We start from the raw sequence: 27809 nt of genomic DNA, 5'->3' as shown, positions 1-27809 counted from the left end.
GGAGGACACGCCCCTCACCGATACTCTGCGGTTGATTGGACTCGAAGAATCTCCGCACTCGGTTTGGAGGCGGGCACGAGGGAGGGGCGGGGTTAGACACGCCCTTCGCCCTCTGCGGCGGCTGATTGGCTCGCGGCGTCTTCGCGTTCGATATGGGAAGGTTGGTTTAGCTGCTCGCTGCAAGGCTGTGGCCGAGGATTGGCTGTTGAGGGTCTCAGCGCACTCTCTCCGGAGAACTGTGGCTGCGATCCAGGCGGCCCGGCCAGGCTCCGGGCTGCGTTCTGTCCGCCTCGGGCAGCCAAGGCAACCAGGTAGGTAGGACACGGTCCGGCTCAGCTCTTCGCGGGAGCGCACGGGAGGACGGTCGTAGCTAGGAATCCGCCAGGTCGCACACCCTAGATCCATTTAAGGGCCTCTTGTTCTGCTAGCGGCCGCGTCTGAGCCCTGAGGCCGACTGTGCTGGGGATGGTGCTCTGTACCTTCTGCCAAGATACCCTCTCCCAAGCTCTTGGCCAGCCAGTCACCTCCGCTTGGCTCTTACGATCACCTTCAGAGCAGGAAGCCCAGAGCTGTGTCTGCCCTTTCTCGAAAAGCCGGAGAGGTTGGAGTGGGCGTCTTAGCTGCTGGATCCCTACTTGGGGTCTGCTAGAACTGGCTGTATGTTGACACGACACTGATCTAACTCCCCGTGGAGCTCTGCTTTAACGCCCCTCGCTCTAACTCAAGCGCAGAGGCTGGCGTGGGAATTCTGTCTGTGGATCGATGGCGACCTCCAGAACCCTCAGTCGAAGATGGCAGGTTTCAGATCCTTCTGCCCCCTTGTTTCATTTAGACACCTTCTCAACCATCTGGCAAAAATGAAAATAACTCTGGTCGAGATCGTAGGCACTCGGGTCAGACCACCTAGTTAATGGCCTAAATTACCTACCAGCCTTGGGTGTTGAGCAAGTTACTACTTCCAGCTTTTTTTCATCGGGAAAATGAGTTTAACAATAGTGCCCACTAACATGGGACATCAGGATGCCGCCTCACACGAGGACCAAAAAGTCCCCAGAAAATGCTGTTCTGTGCTTGACATAGCAAGAGGCTTTCTTCTATGAAGTTAGTCATAAAACCATGGTTTTAAAGGGGGCACAGATGACCTTGTCTCTCTTTGAAACCCCCTCCCCCCAGTAGAGTTTGCATGTCAGTGATAACCGTCCTCTGTAGTCCTGTTAATAGCCTTCCCCTTGGCATCATTTTTCATTCAACTGATATGCAGTGTAGAGTGTCTGTAGTATGCCAGGTACTAGAATGGACATTCTTATATTTCATCTCCGTACCCAGTAAGGGTCCCCCCCCACACACACACACCATTTTGATTGATGAACAAAATGCAGCAAAGGAAAAGAGACTTGTCCAAGGTCACTCAGTGATCAGTGCACTGCTGGCAACTTAGGGCTCTGAATTCTTTCAAAAGGAGTTATTCCTCTCTGTGTTAGTTTATTTTTTGGGTTATGCCAGAAAATGGGTCTGGAATAAGGGCCCAGTTTTCTTCTTCACTTCTGCGGCATAGATTTGGAAAAGCCAGCAGTATATGGAACACAGGGCCATTTGAATGTGATTTCCCACTTGAGGAACAACAGATTTAGGCTGTTGTCCAGAGGTCTGTCTGTAGAGAGTAGCAGGCCAGGGCCACAGTATTGACTTGAGCCTCTAGTTGTTTTAATGAGAGGATTGCCATCACCAAGGTTATTCAAAGGTGGCAACCTGAATAGGGAGCAGGAACTGCCACCCCACCTAAGTGTGCTCTGTTTCCAGGGTTACCTATGCCTCCCTGAGAGGAGGGAGGATGGAGAAATTATGGGCTAGCTGTGGAACTATTGTCATGTGCTACAGAGAATGCCCCCACTTTACACATCTGTGCTGCCTGTGCACTGGCTGGGTGAAGTGTGAGGCATGTCTTAAATCTTTGTAGATTTCTTCCTTTAATGCCTGACTCAAAATAAGTGGAGCTTTGTCATCCTCAATGTTCAGCATTTACTTTGGGGGTTCATTCATTGTGTCCAGCTGAAGTGTTTTGTAATTAGCTCTTACTCATCTGCTTGCAGACCCTGCTTATCTTCTATGTGAGCTCTAGAATGAAAGCTCTATCTGTAATCTTTTAATAGCCCCATGCTTTCGTTTTCCAGTTTTAAAAAGTACCATTGTTCAAGTATACACTTGAGCTTCCTGGAGTAAGGTTTCGTCCTGGAAATTAGAAGAGGAAGGATTGAACACAGTGAATGAGACAGGAAGTGTCTTCTGACAGTGTTATGACCCCACTTTATCATCAGTTTTCCCAATGTTTACCATCTCATCCTACTTGGAATCCTAGCTTCACTCTGCTGCCTGAATTCCAGGGTGAAGCTCCCTCGAGGGAAGGGCTTCAAAAGTTTGGAGGTGCCACGGCTTTTCCCAAGGCATGAGGGGGTGGTTGAAGCTGGACCCTGGACTGTCCAGTAGGTTCTTCCTTGGGTTGTTAGCTCACCGGAGGCTGGCCAGTCAGGCCCCAGGCCATTTCCCCCTGCTGACTTCTGCTACTTAATTCTTTGTCCTTCCTCCTCAGAGATGATTTCAGATTCTGAAAGAGGGACATCGCCCCATCTCCTACCACCCCAGACCAGCCTAAGAGTCTACCTAGGGCTTGGCAGTGTTCTCAGACTTCTGCCGGATTCTGACCCTTCCACCCACTGTAGCAAAACAGTATCTGGCCTTCAAGGAGGCGAGGGGTGGGGAGAAGGGTAACTGCTAGCTGAGGCATTTTCTGCAACCTAATTAGTTAGACCTGTCCACACATGCAGCTCCCAGCCAACAAGGAGCAGGCAAGCAGTGTTATCTTCAGCACAGACCATCCCTGTCATAGCTCCACTGACTCACACTAGTGCAGGCCCTCTGAGGCCATCAACCTCAACCTCAGTGCTCCCACACTGGCAGGGAATCGGTCCAGAGGTGATGGGGACTCCTGAAGCCTATCAAGTGGCAGAGCCAAGGACAGACCCTTGACTCCTGAGTCACATGCCACCCTGTGCACTGGGCTCAGCTGCAGTCCTAGAATTCTTGAATGGAGGCTGGAGATTTTCTTCTGAGCACCACTGGTTCAAGGCTGAGGATGCTTCACCCAGTCAGCCACCTTGACACTAGTGACTAGATGAAACATTGCACAGGACTCTACTTGTGGGGTAAGGAATGTCCTTTACTCCTCACGGAACAACAGGTGGCTCCATGATTTAAACTGTGGAGCCACAGTCAAGGGGCAGGGTTCAGTTGGACCCCAGCCCTTGCTTCTCCCGCACTGGGATAGCGATCGCAGTATCTATCTTCTAGAGTTATTTCGAGGATTAATGATGTCATGCGCATCATCCAGTGCACAGTAAATACCCACGCTTGCCTTTTCTCTCTCATTAGTCTGAAAACATGCCTTGGTCACTTAGCTTTTGTTCTCAGCATGTAGATCCACTAGTTCCTGGGGGCTGAGTGCCACACAAGTTTTCTTATTCCCGTTTTCCAGGTAAAAATATAGCTTTTATGATTTTATCTGGATGTCTTTCTTCTGTGGATTTATCTTAGGTATTAAGTCTTGAAAAGAAAGTGGGATCTTAGGATGGAAACTAGGACAGTGTGTATGTGAAAACAACTGGACTAATGTGTTGAGCTGGAGGCCAGAGCAAGGGAGAGGGTGGAGTGATGACTCAGGCTTCCAGAGAACAAAGGAACAGCAGGTGAGGGTGAGGGCTGCTGCTGGGTGCAGGTGAGAACAAACTGAAAATGCTTGTATTTATTGTCACCTTTTTTTTTTTTTTTAATTTTTAACATGGCATTGTGTGGTCTCGGCTGTTCTCAGACTCAATATATAGCTGAGGATGACTTTGTAGCTTTTCCTTTTTAAGATTTATTTTTATTTCATGTGTATGAATGTTTGATTGCATGTATATCCATGTTCCTTGTGTATGCCTGGTGCCTGCAGAGGCCAGTTTCCCTGGAACTGGACTTGAGACAGTTGTGAGCAGCCGTGTGGGTGCCAAGAACTGAACTCGGTCCTCTCCAAGAGCATACAGTGCTCTTCACTGCTGGGCCATCTCTGCAGTCCTGACTTTTATCATTTGATCCTCCAGCCTCCATCTCCCAAGTGCTAGGATTACAGACATGTACTACCATACCCAGTTTATGTGGCACTGGGACTCAAACCCAGTGTTTCATGCATGCTCTGCAAGCACTCTATCAAATAAATGAGCTACATTCCTAGCCCCCATTCCACTCTGCCTCTTTTATAGCAAATGTGTACCTATCTTCCTGTGACTATATTTTAATTTTCCCTTGTCCAGTCTGTGGCCAGCTGTTGGTTGCCAGTGCCTCTGCAGATGGCTACAGGAGTGCTTATGTCCCCACCTTTGTCCTCAGAGCACCGTGATGGGGACCCCGGCCTCTGTGGTGAGTGAGCCACCCTTGTGGCAGGTTTCAACTGAGGCCCGGGCCCGCAAGCAGGCCTCTGCCAACATCTTCCAGGATGCCGAGCTGGTACAGATCCAGGGCCTGTTCCAGCGCAGTGGGGACCAGCTGGCTGAAGAGCGGGCCCAGATCATCTGGGAATGTGCAGGGGATCACCGTGTGGCTGAGGCTCTGAGGAGGCTGCGCAGGAAAAGGCCCCCGAGGCAGAACCACTGCAGCCGGCTGAGGTAGGGACCTGGGACTAGAGGGCTGAGGAAAGAGGTAGAAAGGATGCCTGCTCAGGTGTGACCTCAAACCAGTGACTTGTCCTCGCTGTAAGGTACCTACTGTTCATGTTTATACTGCTATGGCACTTAAGACTATTGTTGGAGTCACATGACTCTGTGGTCCCCATGAGAAGGAAATCTAGTCAAAGTAGAACTACCAAATTCCGAGACTCTGGGCCAGTAGAAAGGAGTACTGTTGGAAGGAGGAAAAAAGACCAGTAGTAGGATGGGTGTCATGAAGGCAAGCCTGGTTAAAGTATGCAGGGGAACCACCGAGGAGAGGTCTCAGCAGGTACTGTAGAGCTCCTATGGGGACAAGAAGTAGAGATCCTCTCTGGCCATCTACCTCTGCCTGTCACTGCCAGCCCAGTAGTGGGCCCCAGGGGACCTGGGTAAATGACCTGGCCTTAAAGCCATCACTACAAATTTCCCTCTAGGATCCTCCCCTCACTCTGAACAGCAGAGACTGAACAGGTCCTCGGGTCTGAGATGGCAAGTCAGTCTTCATTGCTTGCATTAACTGATGCTATTTATGCCTGACTTATGATACCATGAATGAACAAAAAAGGCCAGGAGACTTGTTGAGTGTCCCATTCTCAGATCCAGCCCCACCCTCTTAACATACAGAGCTGGAAAGAGTTGTCATACAGATCTTGGGTCTCTTTTTATCCTGAGCAGTGTTTTATAGTGATAGAACTCTTAAGGTTCCATCCTGCTCTCTGTGTTGACACTGGCTTATTACACACTTGTTCCCAACAGAGCACCAGAGCCTGGATCTACAGCGGCTGACTCACAGGACAGCACCACTGATGAGGCCTCTGGTGAGCAGATTGGGAACTCCCGGAGGACAAGTGCCAGAGTCCACCGAAACTGGAATAAGCCAGGTCCCACAGGTTACCTCCACCAGATAAGACACTGACCCAGTGAAGGGTCGGGGAGGTCCTCCCCAGGTACTGCAGGGACTTTTGCCAAAAGGCTTATGAAGTTGCAAGAAGGAGGCCTGAGCAGGACCCTGTCTAGGGGATGAAAGCAGTAGTAAGAATGTTGTCCTCAGTTCAGATCGGAACCAGCATTCACTGGACTCTGCACTGTGTGGAACCTGTTCTTAACAAGAGAAGTGATGCCTCAGACCTCATAGCAAAACTGGGCTGCAGGGTGTTCCCCTGGGGTAAAAGTAATGTGCACTCAGATGCAGCATCTCACCGTTTCTGCCACTAACTGCCAGTTGCTGTCACCATGCAGCAGCCAGCTGTCCACACCCTTGTGCCATAGGCCAGTGCAAAGAGAAAACTTGTTAAAGTGGAAAATAAAAAAAATTTACATCAACAATTCTGTGAGTCTGTTATAGACGGGGAGAATCCCAGCAGGGACGGACAGGTTATATTCCCCAGGAGATAAGTCTGCCTGGATGCTTGTGCTTTCTCAACCCCGAGCCCTGGAGACCCCAGTACTACAGCTTCCTCTTCCAGAATGAGTAAGTTGCAAGGAAAAAGGAGGTCTCTGCACTTGGGCACTGGGTCCTTGGTTGAGGATGCAGTTGTTGGGAGCACTGTCAAGGGCCAACCATCTTCAGGTGCAATGGCACAGGACAATTGATCAACCGGCACTACGGCCTGGTAGCCTAGAGTGAAGGAAGGGCTTTTCCTACTATTCTAAACTATGTGTTCATCAGCATCCCCCTCCCTGCCAAACAGTACCCCCAGGGACAGTGGTGTACCTTTATGGCCAGACTGCCCTCTGCTGGTCAAGGAGAAAAACTAACATCTCTAAATTCACCTCTACACCAGTGGTTCTCAATCTTCCTAATGCTGTGACCCTTCCATACAATTCCTCATGTTATTTTTCCATTACTACTTCATAACTGCAATTTTGCTAATCATAATGTAAATATCTGTGTTTTCTGATGGTCTTAGGTGACCCCTGTGAAAGGGTCATTTGACCCACCCCCACCCCCAGGGGTCACAACCCACAGGTTGAGAACCACTGCTCTACACTTAACAGAATTTGACTTTAAGGAAGTGGCCAGGGCAAATACTATAGAGTCCCTACCAGAGAACAATCTGTAACAAGTACTCATACCAAAGACAAGCATGTATCCCATCAATAGATTCAGGTCAGGTTTTGAAATGTCTTAGGAAAACACTTGGTTTTCAGGAGTCAAGTCTCTGTAACCATGGAAACACTCTCTTTGCCGTTAAAACTGCATTTACCTTGTCTTCCTTCCCCCAAAGAAAACTGGACAAAGCGATCAGAACTGGATTTGTTATTCATACATTTGCATTGATTTAAATACAATACATACAATTTCTACAGTGCATTAGAAGAACGGGGCAGCGCTCACCAGCCAGCTTCCACTCCTAGATATGGGGGACAGGCCTAAGGCTGGCAGAGAGCCGCTGTCCTGGAAGTACCTGACACTCTGGGCTCTTGGCACTCCCAAAGTCCACATTCAAGACAACCTGAGTACAGGCTTCAAGCGAGAGAGGCAGGGAAGGACGCCTGCACCCTTGCCCATCAGGCCTGGCACTGGCTCCGTCTTACATTGGACCCAATTTCCTCCTGATGGCAGAGTTGATCTGGAGTAGGACAGTGCACAAGAGCCTAGTAGAGCACCAGGCTCTCTCCAGGCACCTGGGCTATCTCCAGTACCCCAGTGGGGAGTCTCACCAACAGGCTGGTGTGACGATGTCTGTGAAGAATGTCACGTACCTGGACCCCTGAAGGCTCCTGTGATCAAGAGGCAGGAATTCTCCCAAACATGGTTCTGAGGCCAGAGTCTAAGTGGACTGGATGGGATTGTCAGGATGGGGCAAACAATGGTGCCTTGGTCCACAGGACATGCATATCCAGTGCTCAAAGATTCATGTTGGCTGAGTGGAAGCCGATAGCAAGCTGGCTCCTAGATTGGACTGGATGGGGAGCAGCCTGCTCCAGCTGATGGGAGAGCTGGAGTGCCTCTGCTCTGCTCCTGGATGGTGGGCTCCAGGCAGGCAGACGAGACACACAGCTGTGGTCCTCATTCCCTTTCTTTGGTTTTTTTCAAGCCTTCAAGACAATTTCTTTCCAAGGCTGACTGACCAATTGTAGAATGTGAGAACCCTCAGGGGTCCACATCACAGGGTGTGAACACTGCTGCCTCTCAGCCACAGGTGGCCCCTTTTACTCCCTCCTGAAGCCAATTCTTTGCTTTGGTGTAGAAAGGGTTCAAACACCTGGCAAGGGAGAAGACACATGGAAGCAGGAAGATGCACGTGAACTGGGCAGGCGCTGGGGAACTGTTGGAAGGCCTCTCTTTGGGAAGCTGAGGAGAAAGCAGCCCAGGACAAGAAGGCAAGGAGCCCTGTGGGCACTGCCGTTAGGAGACAGAGCACAGGTCCTGTTGCTTTCCATGCAGCAGTGATGACCGGGAGAACAAGGACAATGTCTTGCCACTCATGACCTGACTGACCCACAACCCCACCAAGAGCCGCTCCAGAACACAAACTGAACTCCTCAACTAAAAGTTGGGGGAAAATAGTGAAAACAACAGAAACCAGGTAGAAAAGGATGGAAACTAAGGAAGGACCCAGGAGTGAGGCTGTGCCAGGCTCCCCATGGACCACTCCCAGCACCCAGCACGCACTTAGGCTAAGGCAATCACCTCTGCATGCTACACACCCGCCTGGCAGAACAGAACTGCCAATGCTAGCCTTCTCTCACCTTAGCTGAGTGGTAGACAAGCAGCAGCAGCAGCAGGGCAGAGAACAGAAAGATTGTGTGCAGAGCCTCTGACAGAGACAGAGCAAAAGCCTGCTGCTCACTGCCACAAGAAGCCAGTACCAGTATGGCAAGGGGAGGATCAATTTGGCAAAAACAGAAAGGTGTGGCTTCTGTCTGAGGGCCTCTGACACAGCTCAGTTCGTGGGGGTAAACAACAGCTAGGCATCAGATCGTGTCTAAGCAAACTCAGGTCTAGATTAAGGGCTTCTGACTCGAGTATCTAATCTGATTTCCTACAAGCATTTAAGTTTGTTTCTTTCTGATGCAGAATATAATAGGAAACTGGGATGGAGAGGGCTGTCAGGGAGATGGGGCTTTCCTAACCTGCCACCGGATACTGGGAGGGAGCTCCTCCATCCTGCCACCTTGCCTGGATGCCAGCCTCCCCAACACTCTGAAGGGTCCAGGAGTCCTCTTGTCCCTGACTGTGCTTCTCCCTGTGGGTGGGAAAGCCCTGAGGGAGGCGTCAAGCAAAGAGGAAGGCCCTCAAAGGCTCTGCCGTGCACCAGCTTCTCTCCAGGCTTGCTCCCAGCCTGTCACCTGCAGGATTAATCTTCAGCCTGCCTCTAGGGCTACCACCAGGAAAAGAAAGGCTTCCGACTCTGAAAGCTCTGTGTGTAGGATTCGCTTGCAGACCGCTGATGGGAACGGGCTGTCTCAACAATCACAGGAGGCATCTGGACGAGGTGAAGGGGACTCTTATTGTCTTTTAGGGCCTGGGTCAAATTTAGGATCTGTATTGAGAAAAACAAAATGAGTGAGAGATAGGCCGCCTATTCTAAGCCTGCCTCTGCAGAGAGCACCCTCTTTCAAGTCAAAATACATACCAATGGAAACATCATGGAAGTAGGCTATTTACAAAAGTAGGAATACAGGGCTGGAGAGGTAGCTCAGTGGCTGAAAGTATGTACTGCTCTTGCAGAGGACCTGAGTTCAGTTCTTAGCACCCTGGTCAGGTGGATCACAATTACCAGTAACTCCAGCTCCTCTTCTGAACTATGAAGGCACCACACTCACAGGTACAGATACAGATATCGACACATAACTTTAAATGAAAATTTAAAAATTTTAGGACTAGAGAGATGGCTCATAGTTAAAAGGCACTGGCTGCTCTTCCAGAGGATCTGGATTCAATTCCCAGCACCCATATGGTGGCTTACAACCATTTGTTATCCCAGTATCAGTGGATCTGACACCTGCTTCCTGGCCGTTATGGGTGCCAGTCACTCAAGTGGAGTGCAGATATACATACAAGCAAAACACTCATACAATAAAATTAAAATAATCCTAAAAAAATTAAAAGAAAGTTGGTATATGAATGGGCAATACATGGACAGTAGATACGACCTCACTAACAATTTTTTAAAATACTTTATTTGCCTGTAATTTTAACTTCAGAAGGGAAGAGAAGGCAAGAAGGTTGTTTGGCAGCCAGGAATCTGAGACCCAACTGGGCAATATGGTGAGACCCTGCCTTAAAACAAACAAGCAAATAAAGAAGTAGAACCCCAAGTGAAAACAAATACTTCTTTGCCCTTTAAGGCCATAAAATAGAAAGTATGACCCAAGAGGTGGAAAGTTCAAAGCAGCAGGCTGCATGGCTGTGGAGCTGGAATGTGGAATAGTTATATGGGCGAGCTGAAAATAAAGCCCCCTTTGGCCCTGCAACTTCCCCACCTCCTTTGAAAATCTGTGTCCTCTGGGACCAAACCCAGAGCTTCATACACACCAGGCAGGTACTCTCCAGCTAAGCCTTTCCTACCTCAGCCTTGCAAATGTTGAGAGTATCAGCATGCCTGGCCCTGTCATTCTGAAGGGTAGGTAAATTGGCTGAGTGTGTGTGACTAAGCAAACTAATGATTCTGAGTCAGGAGGCCATGACACAGTCCTATCCTATGATTATTTATCCACAGCTCATCAACTGATCCAAAAAGTTTCAAAACAAGTGACACAAGGTCAGATTACTTCTCTAGGTTCCTTGCAAGTTTCTTCCCACTGTCCTTTGCCAGAACACACTTCAGGTCTGCCCTGGGCATGCAATCAAACTGCAACTGCTATGTTCGAACCGATACTTCCTTTGCTTATATCACAGCCTGCTGCCTCTTTCTGCCAATGGTTTTAAAATACAAAAGCTGTTCCAAAAACATTAAGAATACAAGGTAGAAAGATAAAATTTCACCTGCTATTCTCTCCTACCTTTTGCTACCCTAGATGGTACCCTAATTAGGTGTAATGGGAAGGCTGCTACAGTGTTGGCAAGGGACTGAGAAAGGGTTGGAGAAGATGGTGTGATACAGATGAGGTGATACCTATATTATCTTAGGACCAAGCCAGTTCCTTTATGCTGAGGCTTGTAATCCAGTGTCTACAATGTAGCTTTCAAGGTGTCCAAAAGACATGCCAGCCTAGGTAGGCCCTTGCTTTACTTGAGAAAGACAGAATATTAGTATTCGACGGATTAATAAGATGGTTAGCTCTTAAAACTCCTTGACTATCTAGGTGCGCAGATGAGCCAGCCCTGAGGGCATGAGAGCTGAACACCCCCCAACACACGCATGCATGCATACACACACACACACACACACACACACACACACACTATGCCCCCTACAGCAATCAGGAGAGAGGGTCCTACACCTCACCTGGGCAAAACAGCAATGTGAGTGTGGGTGGCCCACCCAGATTTGAGGATCTGAGAGCAGGAGAACTGGCCCTGATCCTTGCTGCAAGTTGCATTGAATGGGCTGGCTAAGGCAGTGCTGGAGAGCTCACCCAGGTAGTGACAATGAGGGAAAGCTGGTGGGATGACCAACCCAGAACCAGGGCTATGAGTTAGCCCATTCCACCATCCACCTTATCTATGAACTGTTGGAGCATGTGAAGGTTACAAACCTACAGACCTAAACTGCAGGAACTCCATGACACAGGACAACAACAGGATATCCAAGAGGAGCCCCAGTGAGAGCTCATTACTAGTAGCATAGCAGAAGCCAGAGGCCTCAAGACAGACCAATGACTCACGGCAAGGAACATTGCAAGTAAAGATGAATGGCCTAAAGTGTTAACTGTATGACTCAATGGGCCACACTACAGCTTCCACAAGATTCTTTTTTCTCTCTCTCTTGTTTGTTATTTTTGTTTTGTTTTGTTTGGCTTTTTGTTTTTCTTTTAATTTTGTTTTGTTTTGGGGAGAGGTTACAAGGGCAGAGGGTGAATTCGAGGGGACAGAGACACAAGTGGGATCAGAATGTATGATGTGAAATCCACAAAGAATCAATAAATGTTTAAAAAAAAAAAAAAAGCAAAAAAAACTTCTTGACTATCCCATTTCCGAGGAAAATGTGCTCAGCAAACCCAAAGGTGCTTTCTTTGGGAGCCTTTAAATGGTACAAAGAAGTAAACATATACTTATGGTGGAAAGACTACTACATTCTTTGAAGACTAAAATTAGTAAAGTAATTACAGCTACATGCCTGCAATCCTAGCACTTAGGAAATGGAGGCAGGAAGATCAAGAGTTCATGGTCATTCTGGACTACACAGAAACTTTAAGACCAGCCTGGGCTATATAACAACTTATCTCAGAGAAGAAAAAGATCCAAGAAGCAGACTTTTCTATTTACAAAGCCATAATTAGCTAGTATGTGTTGAGTACTTTTATGCATCAGGCATTACTCCAACTATTTCAAACAACAAATTTAATTATATACGTGTGTGTGTGTGTGTGTGTGTGTGTGTGTGTGTGTGTGTGTGTGTACATATAAAACATCATGAAGCAAGTACATGATACAAAGAGAAAAGTGGAAGGAAAAAGAGGTTTGGATCTCATAGGTAGTAGATGGGAGTGCCAGGCTTCAGAGCTAGGTACTCTGATCAGTTTGTATCCTTCACTGCTGAGCTCTCTTTAATACGTATGAAACCAATATCCTACAGTTTCATTTTGTTTTTGAGATAGGATCTAACTACATAGCCCTGGCTGCCCTGGAACTCACTATATAGAACAGGCTGGCCTCAAATTCACAAAAATCCACCTGCTTTTGCCTCCTGAGTGCTGGAATTAAGAGTGTACACATCCATGTTCAGGCCTACAGAGTTTTGACAATGCCGAGTTTCTGTAGTTCCCTCTGAAGGTGAAGTAGAAAGGGAGAATAATACAACTTGTAACTCAAATGACAAAATTATAACCATAGCAAGGCTCAGCCTGCTTCCATGTGCCAGGCAGGATTTTCACTTGACTCTTACCATGAATTCTCTCATGCACTTGTCCACAACAGACTAGGTACAGTTATTCCCCTATTTTATAAACAAGAAAATCAGACTCCTGCCCAGCATCACAGAACTGGTGGGGTGACCTGGCTCCAGAGCCCAGTTCTCAGCCACTGAGGCATGCAGCCTTGAGCAGCTCGAGGCCAGGGTGTGTGGTTTATTTACCAATAATACACCCAGCAACTAGTATAGGCAAAACATTCAGCAAGTGCGTCAGCAAACTCTGGTTTGTATCAACACTATGGAACAGGTAGGAGATTGCAGAGGCTACCTTTCCTCTCTCCTGAAGTTTGGGAGAGAGTCACAAATATATATGACACATACTTGAAGTTCCAGGCTTACCTGGCCCCTCATGACAGCAATCTGTCTATGGAACTGGCCCCTGTCGAAACCAGGATCTTTCTGTAAGAGAAGGGCAGAGGAAGATGATGGAACCCATGTGAAGGCATCTCAGGAACCCATTTTTTTCTCCCCTACTTAAGTTTCTAAGCGTAGTTTAGTAAGTCCACTGAAAGGAAGCAGTGGCAGGAAGTACCTAGAGTATTTCCTGACCCTGGGAACCCTGATCTTCGGATCCTCCAGCCTCCCCCTGTTAAGTGCCACACCACACAGGATCTAGGTGGTGCTGGAGATGGAACCCAGGGCTTTCTGTATCTAAGTAAGTGCCCTACAAACCGAGTTACATCATCCTAGCACTAGGGCTGCCCTTTCTTTCAATCCCTCCAAACCAGCTTCAGCTGGTATGTGGTAACCCTGCTCTTCCGGCTAATTCAAGTCAGACAAGTGTGAGACAACAGCCTTCATGGCTTGTTCAGGACTAATCAGAACCACCACGGACAATGCCTTTTTCCTCAGGGCTGACCTTGAAGAGTTCATATAGGTCCTCCTCCAAGTCCTTGACGAAGTTAGGATCTGAAATCTTTGGAAGGATCAAATCTTTGATCTCCTGAGAGAATGGGACTTTTGCCTGGGGCAGCCAGGCCCAGTAAAAAGGATCTGAAAAGAGAAAAGGCTCAAAGCAAAACCGGTGCTGGAAAAGTCCCCCTGGGTCTTCTATCAGTGTTCTGTCAAAGAGAAAACAACTCTTCCCTGACACACAGCAGAAAACCAACAAAATCCATTTCCAAGTGCTGCTGACCCTAAGACTTTGTGAGCAAAGGACTCAGGAGCCACACCCAGAGCTGCCCAATCTCAGAGCTCTTTCCCAGGTGACATGACCTTCCAAACAGGCCTAGCTAGGTGCAACTACTTGCTGGCCTGAAAGTGAAGGCTGGTGCTACAAAGGGGGCTGGTGATTCCCTACTGGTATTTCTTTTCCTTTTCATAATTATCGGTTAAAATGGGGTATGGAGTACACCAAGGAAGACAAAACACTGAGGGCAATTTATCTGCAGAGACCCAAATGAAGTAACTTATGAAAAGATGAGTTTAAGAATGCAAGGGGGGGGGGGGCTGGAGAGATGGCTCAGAGGTTAAGAGCACTGACTGCTCTTCCAGAGGTCCTGAGTTCAATTCCCAGCAACCACATGGTGGCTCATAACCATCTGTAATGAGATCTGGTGCCCTCTTCTGGCCTGCAAGGATGCATGTAGGCAGAACACTGTATACATAATAAATACATAAATCTTAAAAAAAAAAAAAAAAAAGAATGCAAAATGGCCGGCAGTGATGGTGCACACCTTTAATCCCAGCACTGGAAGGCAGAAGCAGGTGGATCTCTGTGAGTCTGAGGCCAGCCTACAAAATGAGTTCCAAGACAGCCAGAGCTGTTACACAGGGAAACCCTGTAGAAATGAGAAAACTCATCTTTATACTGACTGACTTATTTATTTTTCATAAATTGGGATGGAACCCAGAGGCCTTGCACATACTATATACCCAGCCCATATGCTTCTACTTTCTCATTACCCATACACCTCCAGTGGAAAATATAAATAGTAAAAATTTAAATAGTTTATACCATGGAACAGTTACCATATGCTGCTGGCCACTGTATAAAAGACCTAAAGCTACAGGATTTCATTCATGCTTAGGCCAGTCCTACTGCAGCAATGAGCCAGAGCACAGCCCATTGCTCTTAAACTTACATGCCCTCCAGGAGTCAGGATGCTTCAGTGGGAAAGCTAGCCCATTGTCTATGGCAGCCACCTTGATAACTGGCTCCTTGACCACCACCCAATCTGTTTCCTGCAGAACAAAGAGAGACTTGCTCAGGCCCTTTAAAATACAGCAAGAAGGGAGGATGGGGATGGTTTATACCTTTAATCCTAGCACTCATGAGACAGAGGCAGGGGGACCTCTGTTAGTCCAAAAAGCCAGCCTGGTCTATATAGAGTGAGTTCCAGGACAGCCAGGGCTACACAGAGAAATCCTGCCTTAAAACAACAAATAAATATTAACAATACACCTCATCTCAGCCCCGCCTTGGGCTTACTTAGATCTAACCTCTACTGGTTTCCATACTGTTCTCTGGACTTGGTTTATTAGTGGCATCTGCTCCATTTACAGTCTGCTCAATGTTCTCAGGAGCCCACCCCGACTCCCAGAGACAGTGGTCTTACTATGTTGCTCAGGCTAGTCTATACCTCCTGAGTGCTGGTGTTACATGTGTCTACCATATACACTACTAGAGACTCTCTCATCACGGCACATGTGCAGTTTACCCAGGACCTGCCTGAGTCCTTAGAAGGGTGATCATAAAACAAAGATAGGCCAGGAGGAGGTGGCACACACCTTTAACCCCAGCACTGGCAGAGCCAGGCGGATCTCTGTGAGTTCGAGCCTGGTCTACAGAGTGAGATCCAGGACAGGCACCAAAACTACACAGAGTAACCCCGCCTCAAAAAATCAAAACCAAACCAAACCAAACCAAACAACAAAAAACAAACAAAAAAAAAAAATAGTTGTAAATCATTCTGAGGTAAAACAGTGAGAAATTTGAGAATAGAAAGAAAGAAAAATCTGTATCAGCAGCCAAGGTCTTTTAGTGTGGAACTTAGCTCAGATATGACTTCACTGGTAATGATAAAGTTCCCATTTTCTAGAGAGAAAACAGAATCAAGATAACTGATGGCTGGCTTCTACACAAGGTAGTCATGCCTCAGTGATATATACAAATGAAAAGGACAAGTTGGGCAGTAGTGGTGAACGCCTTTAACCCCAGCATTCAGGAGGCAGAGGCAGGTGGCTCTCTGCGAGTTCAAGGCCAGCCTAGTTTACAGAGCAAGTTCCAGTACAGCCAGGGCTACATGGAGAAAATCTGTCTCAAAAAAAAAAAAAAAAAAAAAAAACCAAAACAAAACAAACAAAAAACCAAACAACAAAAAGACAGGAACTGAGTTTTCCACTTTTTAACTGAGATACCTTGGCAGGCTCTGCCAGGGACATTATGTCTACTCAGTTCCATTTCTTCAGGCTCCACTAACGCCATCACAGGAACAGGAGTTACAGTTCTAGGATCCCTGAATCAGATTCCCTGGTGTTGAGGCTGAAGAGACGGGGCTCAGAGGTTAAGAGACTGGTCGCTTTTCCAGAGAACAGACATTTGATTCCCAGCACCCACGTGTGGACACGCAGCCATCTGTAGATCAGATGCACTCTTCTGGCCTCTGTAGGCACCAGGCACACGTGGTACATAGACATTTATGTAGGCAAAACATTCATATACAAGAAATGAATCTTAAAAGGAAAAAAAACTTGTGGGGAAAAAGGCATTGAAGCAGCTTCTTCTTGACTTGTGGAGTCTGAGTCCTCTGTAAAAAGTACCCCACGGCTTAAGAAGGTAGGAACCGCTGGGCTAACCAATACTAGGCAGTCACTTAATGTAATCTTTTTCAGACCTTTACTACACTATGGTGCAGCACGAAGCTCAAAGGAAAGAGTACACAACGTGCTCCAAAGCTACTCCTTTTCTTAATGCTATTCCACGCAGCAGGATGCTCCTTAAACACACACTGAAAAAACTATACCAAGTATTAACTTTAAACCCCTGTGTCTCTGACTCTTGTGAACTTTGGTGACCTAAATCTCCAGTTTGTGTCTCTATTGTTTAAGGGTTACCCCTTTCCATCCTCCTCCTCTTTGAGATACAGACCAACCTCTTACCCGACAGCCAGCACTATCCATTGGGCAGTCGTATTTAATCAGCCAGTTGTCGTTGCCTCGGTCTGCCAACAGAAACATAAGGTTAGTAGAAATAAGCTGTTGGATTTTAGGAATGATGGATTAAACATTTGGGATACCTGGACCATTCCTCCAACTGAGATCATATAAAAATCTGAGTCAAAATCCCAGTACTCAGGAGGCTGAGGCAGGAGGATCTTAAATTCAAGGCCAGCCTACCTTATTTACCACAAGACTGTCTTGGAAGAAAGGAAGAAAGGGAAGGAGTGGGAAGGAATCTTAAGCGCCAGGTCCAGGAGAGAAAGAGCACCCATAGGAAGGGCCCAGTCTTTGTGGCTTCTTTCCTGCTCCAGCTACCCACTGATTTGGGAAGAGGCTGCTAGAAGGCCAGGAATAGGACAGTGTTCCTACTCATAGCCTTGACTCTAGAGGGTAAAAACCTGCAATCTATCTTGGAAGCCAGCCAAGCTCCTCCTCAATACCTGAGGCTAAAGTGACCCCGGGGGCTGCTAGTGACTTAGGCGCTGGCCCTGCATAAACATACTCCAGACAAGATGTTACACCAGCACCGGAACCTTTCAAACAGCTTTACAGTTTCTGATAAAAAGTGTCTGACAACCAGACTAACCAAGTACACAGAGACAAAAATGACAAACTAAACCAGAAATGAGAACACTAAACAACACAGAGCCTCCAAACAAGGGAGATAGCTTATATAGGCTTTTTAATGTCCAAGTAAAATAATATCTTCCAGAAGATAAAATGTACAACCAGGAGCGGTGATATGTGCCTATGACACCAGCACTCAGGTGGCAGGAAGATTAGGAGTTCAAGGTCAGCCTGGCCTAAGTAAGATTCAGTCTCAAAAACACCAAGGAAAAAAATTAGATTAAAGGCAAGACTAAAATGTCAGCAGAAAACAAGAGAAAATTAAAAAAGACCAAGTAGCAATTCGAGGACTGAAAAATCACAATTGTGGGAATTAGAACTCAAGCTACACGGGCTGGTGGAGCACATCTTTAGTGCCAGCACTTGGGACCCAAAGGGAGGTGGATCTCTTCTAACCCCAGTCTTGTCTACATAGCAAGTTCCAGGACAGGCTACAAGGTGAGACCCTGTCTCAACATCAACCAACAACAATAACAAAATAAAATAAAAAATGAAAGAAGACAAGGAGGATCACTCAGGAGACTGAGGCAGAAAGATCACAGGTTCACATGGAAAGGCCACCCACGCATGCACACATCGGAAACAAACAACAAGAGGACCAGTCAAAGTGGAAACAACTCAATCTGGTAAGCCTTTTCTTGGGTGGGGGGAGGAGCTGGGGGAGTCCAGATGGGGTTTCTGTGTGTAGTCCTGGCTGTCCTGGAACTCTCCCTGTAAAACCAGACTGCCCTTGAACTCACAGAGATTCTCCTGCCTCTGCCTCCTGAGCACTGGGATTAAAGGCGTGCACCACCACCTCCCAGCATTAAGCCATATTTTTAAAAGATGAACACTCGATGAATAAAATATCCTTGCAGGTGGGCAAAGTACTCTGTAGTTGGGTATGGTGTCACAAGCCTATAATCCTGAATGAGTGAGGCTTGAGACAGGAAGAGAACATTCATGGCCAGTACAGATACAGGATGTCTAAAAAGAAGGGAAGGAAAGAAATGGGCGAGGGTGCAGAAAAGGAGGCCAAGGAAAGGGGAAAGGAGGATGAGGAAACGGTAATACTAGATAATTCTGCAATTTGAGGACAAGTTAATGGTTTTACCAAGTTTCATATCTACCTAGTATTTTTTCCTCCCTTTAGCAATTCTGAAACTACTTTCTGTGTTGTCTAGGATTAAACAAATAAGTAAATTATTGTAAATTTTCTGGATTTACTGTATTGTAAATAATTGAAATGGGAGCCTGGTCTGTCTGTAAGAGGAAAGGAATTATAAATCAAACAAAAAGAAAGGCTAAAATAAGCCTGTGTCTGGATGAAAATTCTCACAGCTGTAAATATACCCTCTTCCAGTAAGAGGAACATCAGAGAAACGGCAGATTCCAGCTCAAGACTAGAAGATGAACCCAGAATATCTTGTACCAGAAATTAAGGAAGTGCTTATAACAGATAAAATCAAAAGAGCACAGGAACACTGCCAAATCAGGGACAACTTGAGCATCAAAATAAATAAGAACAGAAAGTGATAAATAAATCAAAATTTATGTGGCTGGGTGGTGCACACCTGTAGTCCCAGCCCTCAGGTAGAGAGGTGGACCTCTGAGTTTGGGGCCAGCCTGATGTACAGAGTGCTAGGACAGCTGGGCTACCTACATAAAGAGACTATCTCAACACACAAACAAGAACAAGTGTTTTTGTCCCACTCTGTGACAAAGTACGTGGGAAAGAAATTAGCTTCTGAGGAAAAAACATCTCATTTGGCCCATAGTCACCTGGCCCTGTTGCCTTTGGGTCTGAGGGAAGCAGAACACAGGAAGAATATGGTGAAGGAGGATGCTCACCTCACAGTCAGGGGTCAAACAGAAAAAGGAGAAGGGACCAGGGCCTCAAGACCTCTTACTTCAAGGGCATGACACCAGTGACCTGAATGTCTGTCTACCTACTACATTCTACCTTCTATCTACCACCTATAGAAAGAGATGCTCCCACACCAAATATGGATATACAACAGAAAATCCAAGAGACTCAAGTCACCAAAATTAGCATCAATAATGAGGTGCTATGTGCTTCCTGATGCTGCTCTAAGAACAAAATACCACTTCTGTGACACTCCTGCCAAAACATGCTTAATTTAAGCTAATCATGAGAAAACAGATACACCAAGCTGAACAGCGTTCTAAAACACACAAGCAAAAGAATCACTAGCCTTTTAAATCAGTCTTCCAAAATGGCAACATCATGCTAGACTGACAACTCTTCCAGACTAAAGGGTAAATAAGAGAATTAACAACTAGACATAACTAGTGGTACAGATGTCTTGCTTATGGCCCACCACTGGCCTCTAACTGGTTGCATAGGCAAGGACTTCCTCCTGCCTCTACCTCCCCAGTGCTGAAAATACAGCCCTGTACTACATGACTAGGATCCAGAACTTTATTTCACAATGAAGACATTATAAAGAAAACAAATGAATTCAGTCTGCAGATCTGATAATAGCACTACTAAATGTGTATAGCTGTACTATTGTTATATTAGAGTATCCTTGTATTTAGGAAATACTTAGGGAAAAGAGGCAACATATCTTTAACTTAAGATTATTCAAGAAAAAATACATACGGGCATGCTACGGGTGGGCAGCAGCAAGACAGCACAGCAGGTAAGGGTGCTTACCCCTAAAAATCAGTCCCTAGGACCCACAAGGTAGAAAGTGAGAAATGACTCCTGAAATTGTCCTCTTACCTCCACACATGTGCAATGGCACACATGACTCTCTTAACCCCCCAAAAACAAATCAATGTAATAAAAATGTGTTCATGACCATTAGAGAAAACCTATGGGGACAGAGATTAGTCGAGCAGATACGAGAAACTATTAAGATTCAGAGTTCTGCTGGGGCCTTGCGTATGCTAAGCAGACACTCTGCCACTGACCTAGAAGATGTACTTCAAACCCATTACTGAGGAGTCAGAGGCAGGCAAATCTGTGAGTTTGAGACCAGCCTGGTCTATACAGCAAGCTCCAGACCAGCCAAGGCTGCATGGGGAAACCCACTAAGTCTCAAAAAGTTTTGTTTTCATTTTCTGGTTTTTCAAAATGAGGTTTCTTTCTCTGTACAGTCCTAGCTGTTCTGGAACTCGCCCTGTAGACCAGACTGACCTCAAACTCACAGAGATCTACCTGCCTTTTCCTCCTGGGTACTGGGATTAAAGGCATGTGCCACCACTGCCCAACTTTAAAAAGTTTTTTTTTTTTAAATTATATTTTAAAAATCAGGGAAGGGGGTCATGTGTTATGGCACACATATGAAAAGAACAACTTGCATGAGTCAACTCCTCCATTTAACACATAGGTCCTGGCGATCGAACTCAGGCAGTCATAGTAGCAAATGCCTTACCCATCGAGTCATCTTGCTGGCCCAGGAATTATTTTATTTTTTTGAGACAGCATCCTACCTTGCCCATGTTAGCCTTGAACTTAAATCCTCCTGCTTCAGCCTTCCAAGTGCTAGGATGAAAAGGTTTTACCCCATGGGAATTGTTTAATACTATTCTTACAGTATTTTGTCATACTATTTTACAACAAAATAAACTTTATTAAAAATTCAATCCTGGGATTGGGGATTTAGCTCAGTGGTAGAGCGCTTGCCTGGCAAGCGCAAGGCCCTGGGTTCAATCCTCAGTTTAAAAAAAAAATTCAATCCTGAGCCCTGTAGTAGCTGTACACACGTTTAATCCCAGCACTTAGGAGGCAGAGGCAGGTGGATCTCTTTGAGTTCAAGGACATACAGAGGAACCCGACCCCTAGAAAAAGAAACACGGGGAATGGAATATACTCAATCTGTCAATAGGAAGAAAGATTCTACAGAATAAGTACCCAGTTGCTTCAACAAACTGAAAATGGGAGGTTGATGGGCTTTTTCAGAATAAAAGGTACTATGGAATGCATTAACCAAATGTAGTAAGTGAACCTTGTTTAGATCATTTTAACAGATGAACTTTTGTGAGGTGCAATGGTACACACCTTTAGCCCCAGCACTCAGGAGGAAGAGGCAGGCAGATCTCCAAGTTTGAGGCCAGTGAGACCCTATTTTAAAACAAAACAAAAACTACTTTTTTTCCATGAGACAATTTGGATACTATGACACTTGAATAGTGTTTTTTAAGACACCATCCAGTGATTTTATTAAAAACATCACAGCACAGAAACTAAACAGAGACAAAGATTTGCCTACTATTTGTTACCTACTTGGTTTTTCAAACTAGTCCTGGCTGTCCTGGAACTCACTCTGTAGAACAAGCAGGCCTTGAACTCAAGATCTATCTTCTTGCCCCTGCCTCCTAGATGCTGGGATTAAAGGCATGCACCACCATGCTCAGCTTCTGCCTGGTTTTCTAATTTCAGCATTTGCATATATCTTTGTGTTTTGGCTTCCTTTTCTTTAATTATTCTTCAAAGGTATGTGCACAGAAGAGCCCAGCCCTGTTAGGCAAGGTCTAACAGACACATATGCACACACAACTCTCCTCTTTTCCTCACACTTGCTTCTCACTGTACATGAGACATTTTCCAGGACGGATCAAAGCCACAGACTGTCAATAGATTCTCAAACAACAGGTAACAGCAAAGGACAGGTCCCCCTTAACCAAAAGGGTGTGTTCCAAGACTCCAGTTAATTCCTGCAGCTGGAGTACCAAACCACAGAGACTGTTTTCCTCTCCCCTCACATCCATATGCTGATAAAGTTATCTTTTCACTTAAAGGAACTACTTTACAGCTTTTCTTTGGTGTATCCCAATTGTCTGTGTTGTATTTAGGACCTACTATTCTGCAAAATAAGAGATTCTTATGGCAACAGCTGAGGGACTAAGATCACTAAAACTGACAGACAAGTAATTCTGCAATGCAGAAATGCTGAACAAAGGGATGATTCACATCCTGGGTGAGACAGCAAGAAACTTGAAGCTACTTGGAATGGTTTTTGTTTTTGTTTTTTTTTGTAGTTATATAAAAGTTATGCATTATTTATTTCTGGACCTTCCCATTTAATATTTTCTGACCAGTTAACCACAGGTAACAGAAACAACAGAGAGCAAAACTATGAATAAAAGAAAATTATGGAATAAAGTTAGTAACCAAGCAATAGCAAATAGAAAACTAGAAAGTTAGGCACAGGGGCTCATGCCCGAATTCCAGGAATGCAGAAATAGTGCAATGAGTTCTAGACTAGCCTGAGCTACACAGCAAACTCCAGAACAGCCTGGGCTACAAGGTGTAACCTTGTTCCCCACCCCCACCTCACCTCCAAAAAAAAGGGAAAACAGAAAATTTACAAAACTGCATAACCAATGGATGAAAGAAGAAGTTAAGAGACAATGGAAACAAATACACACCTTACCCAACTGTAAAGGACCTAACGGCACAGTGTTTAGTGATAGAGTTATCACTATAAATGCTCACACTGCAAATGAGAAAGCTTACCAATCCACAGCTTCACCTTCCATTGTGCAGAAGTAGGAAAAGAACAAACTGAGGCAAAAGCTACCGAGGAAGGATGAAACACTGGAGCAGAAGTACACTGAACAGGGGTCAATGAAAAGGAGAGAACTGTGACACCAAAGCTGCTCATAAGACCACCAGTTACCTGTGGTGGCACATGGTGGCACATGCCTTTAGTCACAGCACTTACAGGAGGCAGGTGCAGAGGATCTTGGTGAGATTGAGGCCAGCCTGGGCCACATAGAGACTTCCAGGACAGCCAAAGTCACATGGTCAAATCCTATCTCAAAAACCCAAAACACACAAGCAAACATCAACACAAGGGACAAACCTTTAGTTAGATGGAATAAGAAAAAAAAAAAGCTCAAAAATGAAAGCACAAGTATTTCCAACAATTCTATAAAAATAAAAAGAATTTAACACTAAAAACAATGTTACGACAAACTCAATGACCCAGATATGGAAAAAGTCCTAGACACACAAAACTTGCCATGATTAAATCACAAAGAATCAGAAAATCTCCTAAGGAGATTGATTAGTAATCAAAAACTCCCTGCTACGTGTAGACTTGGTCAGGTCTGATGAATTCAAGTTCACCAGCATATTTAAAGAAAAAAAAAATCATTCCAGGTGCCATGGCCTACTTAATCCCAGCACTTGGTAACACAAACGCAGGTGGATCTCCTGTGAGTTCAAGGCCAGTTTGGTCTACATAGAGAGTCCCAGGCCAGCCAGGAGATACACAGAGAAACCCTGTTTCAACAAGCAACAAAAGAAAAGCAATGACCCAAGGCAAGAATCTTTTCAAAAAGTCATAGAAAGATAATACTGCCTTATTCAATCTCTAAGAATGACTAGGAATCAAGACTGAATGCGCTATTCAGTGTTTTGGGAAAGCCGGGTAAATCCTGACTCCAGGCCTCACATCTAGTAACTTGCAGATGCTGTTTATGGACAAAATAGAACTCAGAAAATTGGTCTCCCAGGCCCTCTCTAAAATGCATCCCCTTTGGAACACAAGACAACACTATCGTCACGAGGTCCTGACTCCGGTCCTGCAGCCCTCCAGGCCCACCTCAACCTTCAGCAGTCTGGCACAAGGTATGGGAGGGAGCACCTGGGGTGCTCACCAGTGTTGCGGATGATGTAGTCCAGCACCACTAACCGCTCAAACTGTAACAGCAGTTGTCGGTTAGTGTTCTCAGGGAGAGGCTCTGCTTCAAAACGCCGCAGCCAATAGTCTGCATCTTTGTAGCCTTCCACAAAGAGTTGGAATGACCCGACCTGCAACCCAATGGAAGGAACAAAATCATTTCTGCAGAGGCCAAGTTAAAGACCCCAGGAGTAAGCCAGAGACCCACAAAGGCCCTGTGGAATTCCCATCAAAGAAAAGGAGCATTTCTCCACGTCTCCTGCCTTCATTTCCTTCTAAGTACAGGAGAAAGGGGATGGCAAAGAGTCATCTACCCAAGCTGAAGAAGTCTATCCAAATGGTCTAGACTCTAGAGGAATAAAGTGAGGACTGTTAGGTCTATAGTCCCTGAGAGCTACTTCTCAACCCTGAGATCTCTGACAGAAGTGAGAAAGACAAGAGCCTCAGGGCAGGTCATCCACACGACCAAGTCAAGCCTGCAGGTACCTGTTTCCCCTGAGTGATTATGCCTCCACAGGCCATCAACTTTGTTATGTCACACAGGGACAATCCATACCTTTGGTGGCAGCCCAATGCGGTTAAACCGCTGCCCAACTTTTGGCACTTTCTCTAGTGCGAGCCGCTTGCCCCTGGACTTCACTCGATCAATGGCACTGTAGTTGAAGGTCTCACTGGCCAGGTACACTACCTGCAGAGGAGAGAGAGAAGATATTTAGGTTAGAGTTAAGTTTCAGAAAGAAGACCACTGTGGCGGAGAACAGCTGGATGATCAGTAATACTGTTCTTCTTCCAGGGAAGAAAAAGCATTTCTCAGTCTTATGGCCCAAGGTAGTCAATATGGCTAATTTTGAATAATAGAATGTTGATAAAATTATATATATATATATATAATTTATATATATATATATTATATATATATATAATATATATATATATCACTTCTGAGCCTAGCTTCTAGAATCTTCCACAATTCTTTCAGTTCATATTTCCTTACCTGTGAAGCTGTACATGAAGGGCTCTGAGATGGCAAAGCCACACCATATAATGATATCATATCCCTTGTGATATGAATGACTTGGACATAGGAATACATGTCTGTGATCTCAGCATTTAAGAGGCAAAGACAGGGAGTTCCGCACAAGGTTGAAGCCAGCCTGGTCTACATAGTTTCTGGCCAGAATGAGCTATAGTGTGAGACCTGGTCTCAAACAGGAAAGGGGACAAAGACAGTGAAAAGGGAAAGAGAAGGGGGGGGGGGCGGAGGGGAGGAGAGGGAAGGGAGGGAGAAAAAGAGGAGGGGAGAAAAGAGCCACAAAGGAAAGAAAAGGCTGGTGAGACAGCCCGGTGGGTAAGGGTTCTTGCCACCAAGTCTGACAACCTGAATCTGGTCCCCAGAACCTGTAACTGTGAAAAGTGAGCATGGACTCCCACAAGTGGCCCTCTGATGTCAACGTGTGAGCCTAGACATATGTGCTCCTACTATCATCCCAGAGCTCGGGAGGCAGAGGCAAGCAGATCTCTGTGAGTTCAAGGCCAGCCTGGTCTACAAAGTGAGTTCCAAGGTAGCCAGGGCTACACAGAGAAACCCTGTCTCAAAAACAAAAAAGAAAACAACCTGTTTTTCCAGTTTCCACTTGAAACCTCTGGCTTGTTCAAACTCTAAAGCATCTTTTCCCTGCTATAGATTTATTTACAACCCTTTTTCCCTGTATGACTAATGAAACTCTCACTACCTCACTGGAACAAGAATCAAAAGTCAGTGACTGAGAACTAGAACTTTACTCTTGAAGCATCTTCACAGCATGGGCCCTGTTTCCATAGTGACAGATGATCTGATCAGCTGGAAGGAATCCTGTCACAAGAATAGGACAAGCAGCAAAGGGAAGAGATTGCTCTTACATTCTTCTGTCTCATCTCAGCCTCATGGAAGACAAGTGTTTTTGTGTTGTTGAGTCTGATGCCGGAGGTCCTAAGAACTCGTTCATGTCCCCTAATGAAGAGCTGTAGGGGTACCTAATAATTACAACAGCGTATATAAACACCACAAGACCCCTCATCAAGCAAACTTATCTTTGCCACAGAGACCAGTATGAAAAACTATAACTGATCAACATGCAGAGATGTGGAGCACAGTCTCCACTAATACATCTACATACATTCTTTTTTTTTTTTTTTGGTTTTTCAAGACAGGGTTTCTCCATGTAGTTTTGGTGTCTGTCTTGGATCTCACTCTGTAGACCAAGCTAGCCACAAACAGAGATCCACCTGTCTGGGATTAAAGGCATGAGCCACCACTGCCCGGCACATGGCAACTCTTACACCTGAGACTCAGAGATCATGGTGGACAAGGGGCGGAAAGACTAAAAGAGCCAGAGGAATAGGGAGCCTGCTGTGAGACTGTCTTCTAGAAATGTCAGAAGCTATGTCCATGAAGTATCACTAAAATGGCTGCCTAAACATGAGCTGAACAAGGACACAACAAATAGACAAGCTAACGCGGGAGGGGGAAAAGCCCACGAGGCCTCAACCCTGGACAAAGAACTACAGGCAACTAAGGACTGCTGAGGGCAGAGCAGACAGCTTTTCCCAGGCAAGAGCACCTACTGGTTATTCAACACCAAATGAACAGCCTTGACAACATCTATCAAAATAACATCATACAGACCGAACATGGTGTGCACCACCACCACCACCACCACACACACAAATAATTCAAGACAAAGAGGCCATGAATTTGAAAAAGAACAAAGAGGGGTGTACAAGGGAAGGGAGAAATGAAAATTATATGATTCTTGTTTGTTTTTATTTTTCGAGACAGGGTTTCTATGGGTAGTTTTGCACCTTTCCTGGATCTCGCTTTGTAGCTCAGGCTGGCCTCAAACTTACAGAGATCTGCCTGGCTCTGCCTCCCGAATGCTGGGATTAAAGGCGTGCACCACCACCGCCTGGCGAAAATTATATAATTATCAAAAAACTAAAGATATGGGTTGGGGATTTATCTCAGTGGTAGAGCGCTTGCCTAGCAAGCGCAAGACCCCGAGTTCGATCCTCAGCTCAAAAAAAAAAAAAAAAAACAAAACCCTAAAGATATTAAAAAAAAAAAATCACAAGATACATAGAGTATTTACATTATGCCTATGTGTTTTTCTAGGCTGTGTGTTTTATATAGATAATCTTGTATAATTTGATAGTCACTCTACTAAATAAAACTCTATCTAGCTCTAGTTTTACGGGGAGGACACTGAACACGCACTAGGGGACTCACTGCTTTGCCCATGGGTCACACAAATAAAAAGCTAGAGGCCAATGCTATGATCTCAGCACTCAGGAAGTTGAGGCAGGAAAATCACAAGTGAAGGCCAGTCTAGGCTACATAACAAGACTTCGTCTCCAATAAGAGAAAAAGATACTGAGTAGAATTCAAACTCAAGCCTCAGACCCTTAGGCACTGCACCCTGGAAACACCAGCAGAGCAAGCCAGGAAACGCTTGTGGCTCTGTGCTACTTGCCTAGCCAAGAGAGGAAATGATAGAACACTGAGCAGGGAATGCATAAAAGGCTTCTAGAGTGTAGGATGGGGCTAATCTAAGAGGACTTCAGGTGAGTGACCAGAGTCTGAAGCA

At 45.7% G+C, this 27809-nt stretch overlaps 2 protein-coding genes across 2 annotated transcripts in view; one reads left to right on the top strand and one right to left on the bottom strand.

Annotated features, from left to right (window-relative positions):
* The first annotated feature begins 123 nt into the window (after positions 1 to 123).
* On the top strand, positions 124 to 6070 carry Avpi1 (arginine vasopressin induced 1). Its single transcript, XM_036175790.1, has 3 exons — positions 124 to 311; positions 4420 to 4694; positions 5493 to 6070. The coding sequence occupies exons 2-3, from the start codon at positions 4429 to 4431 to the stop codon at positions 5650 to 5652; spliced, it is 426 nt and encodes a 141-aa protein (XP_036031683.1). The 5' UTR covers positions 124 to 311; positions 4420 to 4428; the 3' UTR covers positions 5653 to 6070.
* A 909-nt stretch (positions 6071 to 6979) lies between these two features.
* Positions 6980 to 27809, bottom strand: part of Pi4k2a (phosphatidylinositol 4-kinase type 2 alpha) — a 33069-nt gene continuing 12239 nt past the window's right edge. The window contains exons 3-9 of the mRNA XM_036169488.1: positions 24743 to 24874; positions 24164 to 24317; positions 16862 to 16923; positions 14845 to 14944; positions 13620 to 13753; positions 13100 to 13159; positions 6980 to 9226 (exon numbers count right to left, since the gene is read on the bottom strand). Of these exons, the coding sequence (XP_036025381.1) occupies positions 9065 to 9226; positions 13100 to 13159; positions 13620 to 13753; positions 14845 to 14944; positions 16862 to 16923; positions 24164 to 24317; positions 24743 to 24874 (804 nt within the window). The 3' untranslated portion in view covers positions 6980 to 9064. The remainder of the gene's footprint in view (positions 9227 to 13099; positions 13160 to 13619; positions 13754 to 14844; positions 14945 to 16861; positions 16924 to 24163; positions 24318 to 24742; positions 24875 to 27809) is intronic.

This window comes from Onychomys torridus, chromosome 1 (genome assembly GCF_903995425.1).
Source record: "Onychomys torridus chromosome 1, mOncTor1.1, whole genome shotgun sequence".
Lineage (NCBI taxonomy): Eukaryota > Metazoa > Chordata > Mammalia > Rodentia > Cricetidae > Onychomys > Onychomys torridus.
The sequence above is the reverse complement of the archived record's forward strand: the minus strand, read 5'-3'. Positions and strand labels throughout refer to the sequence as shown.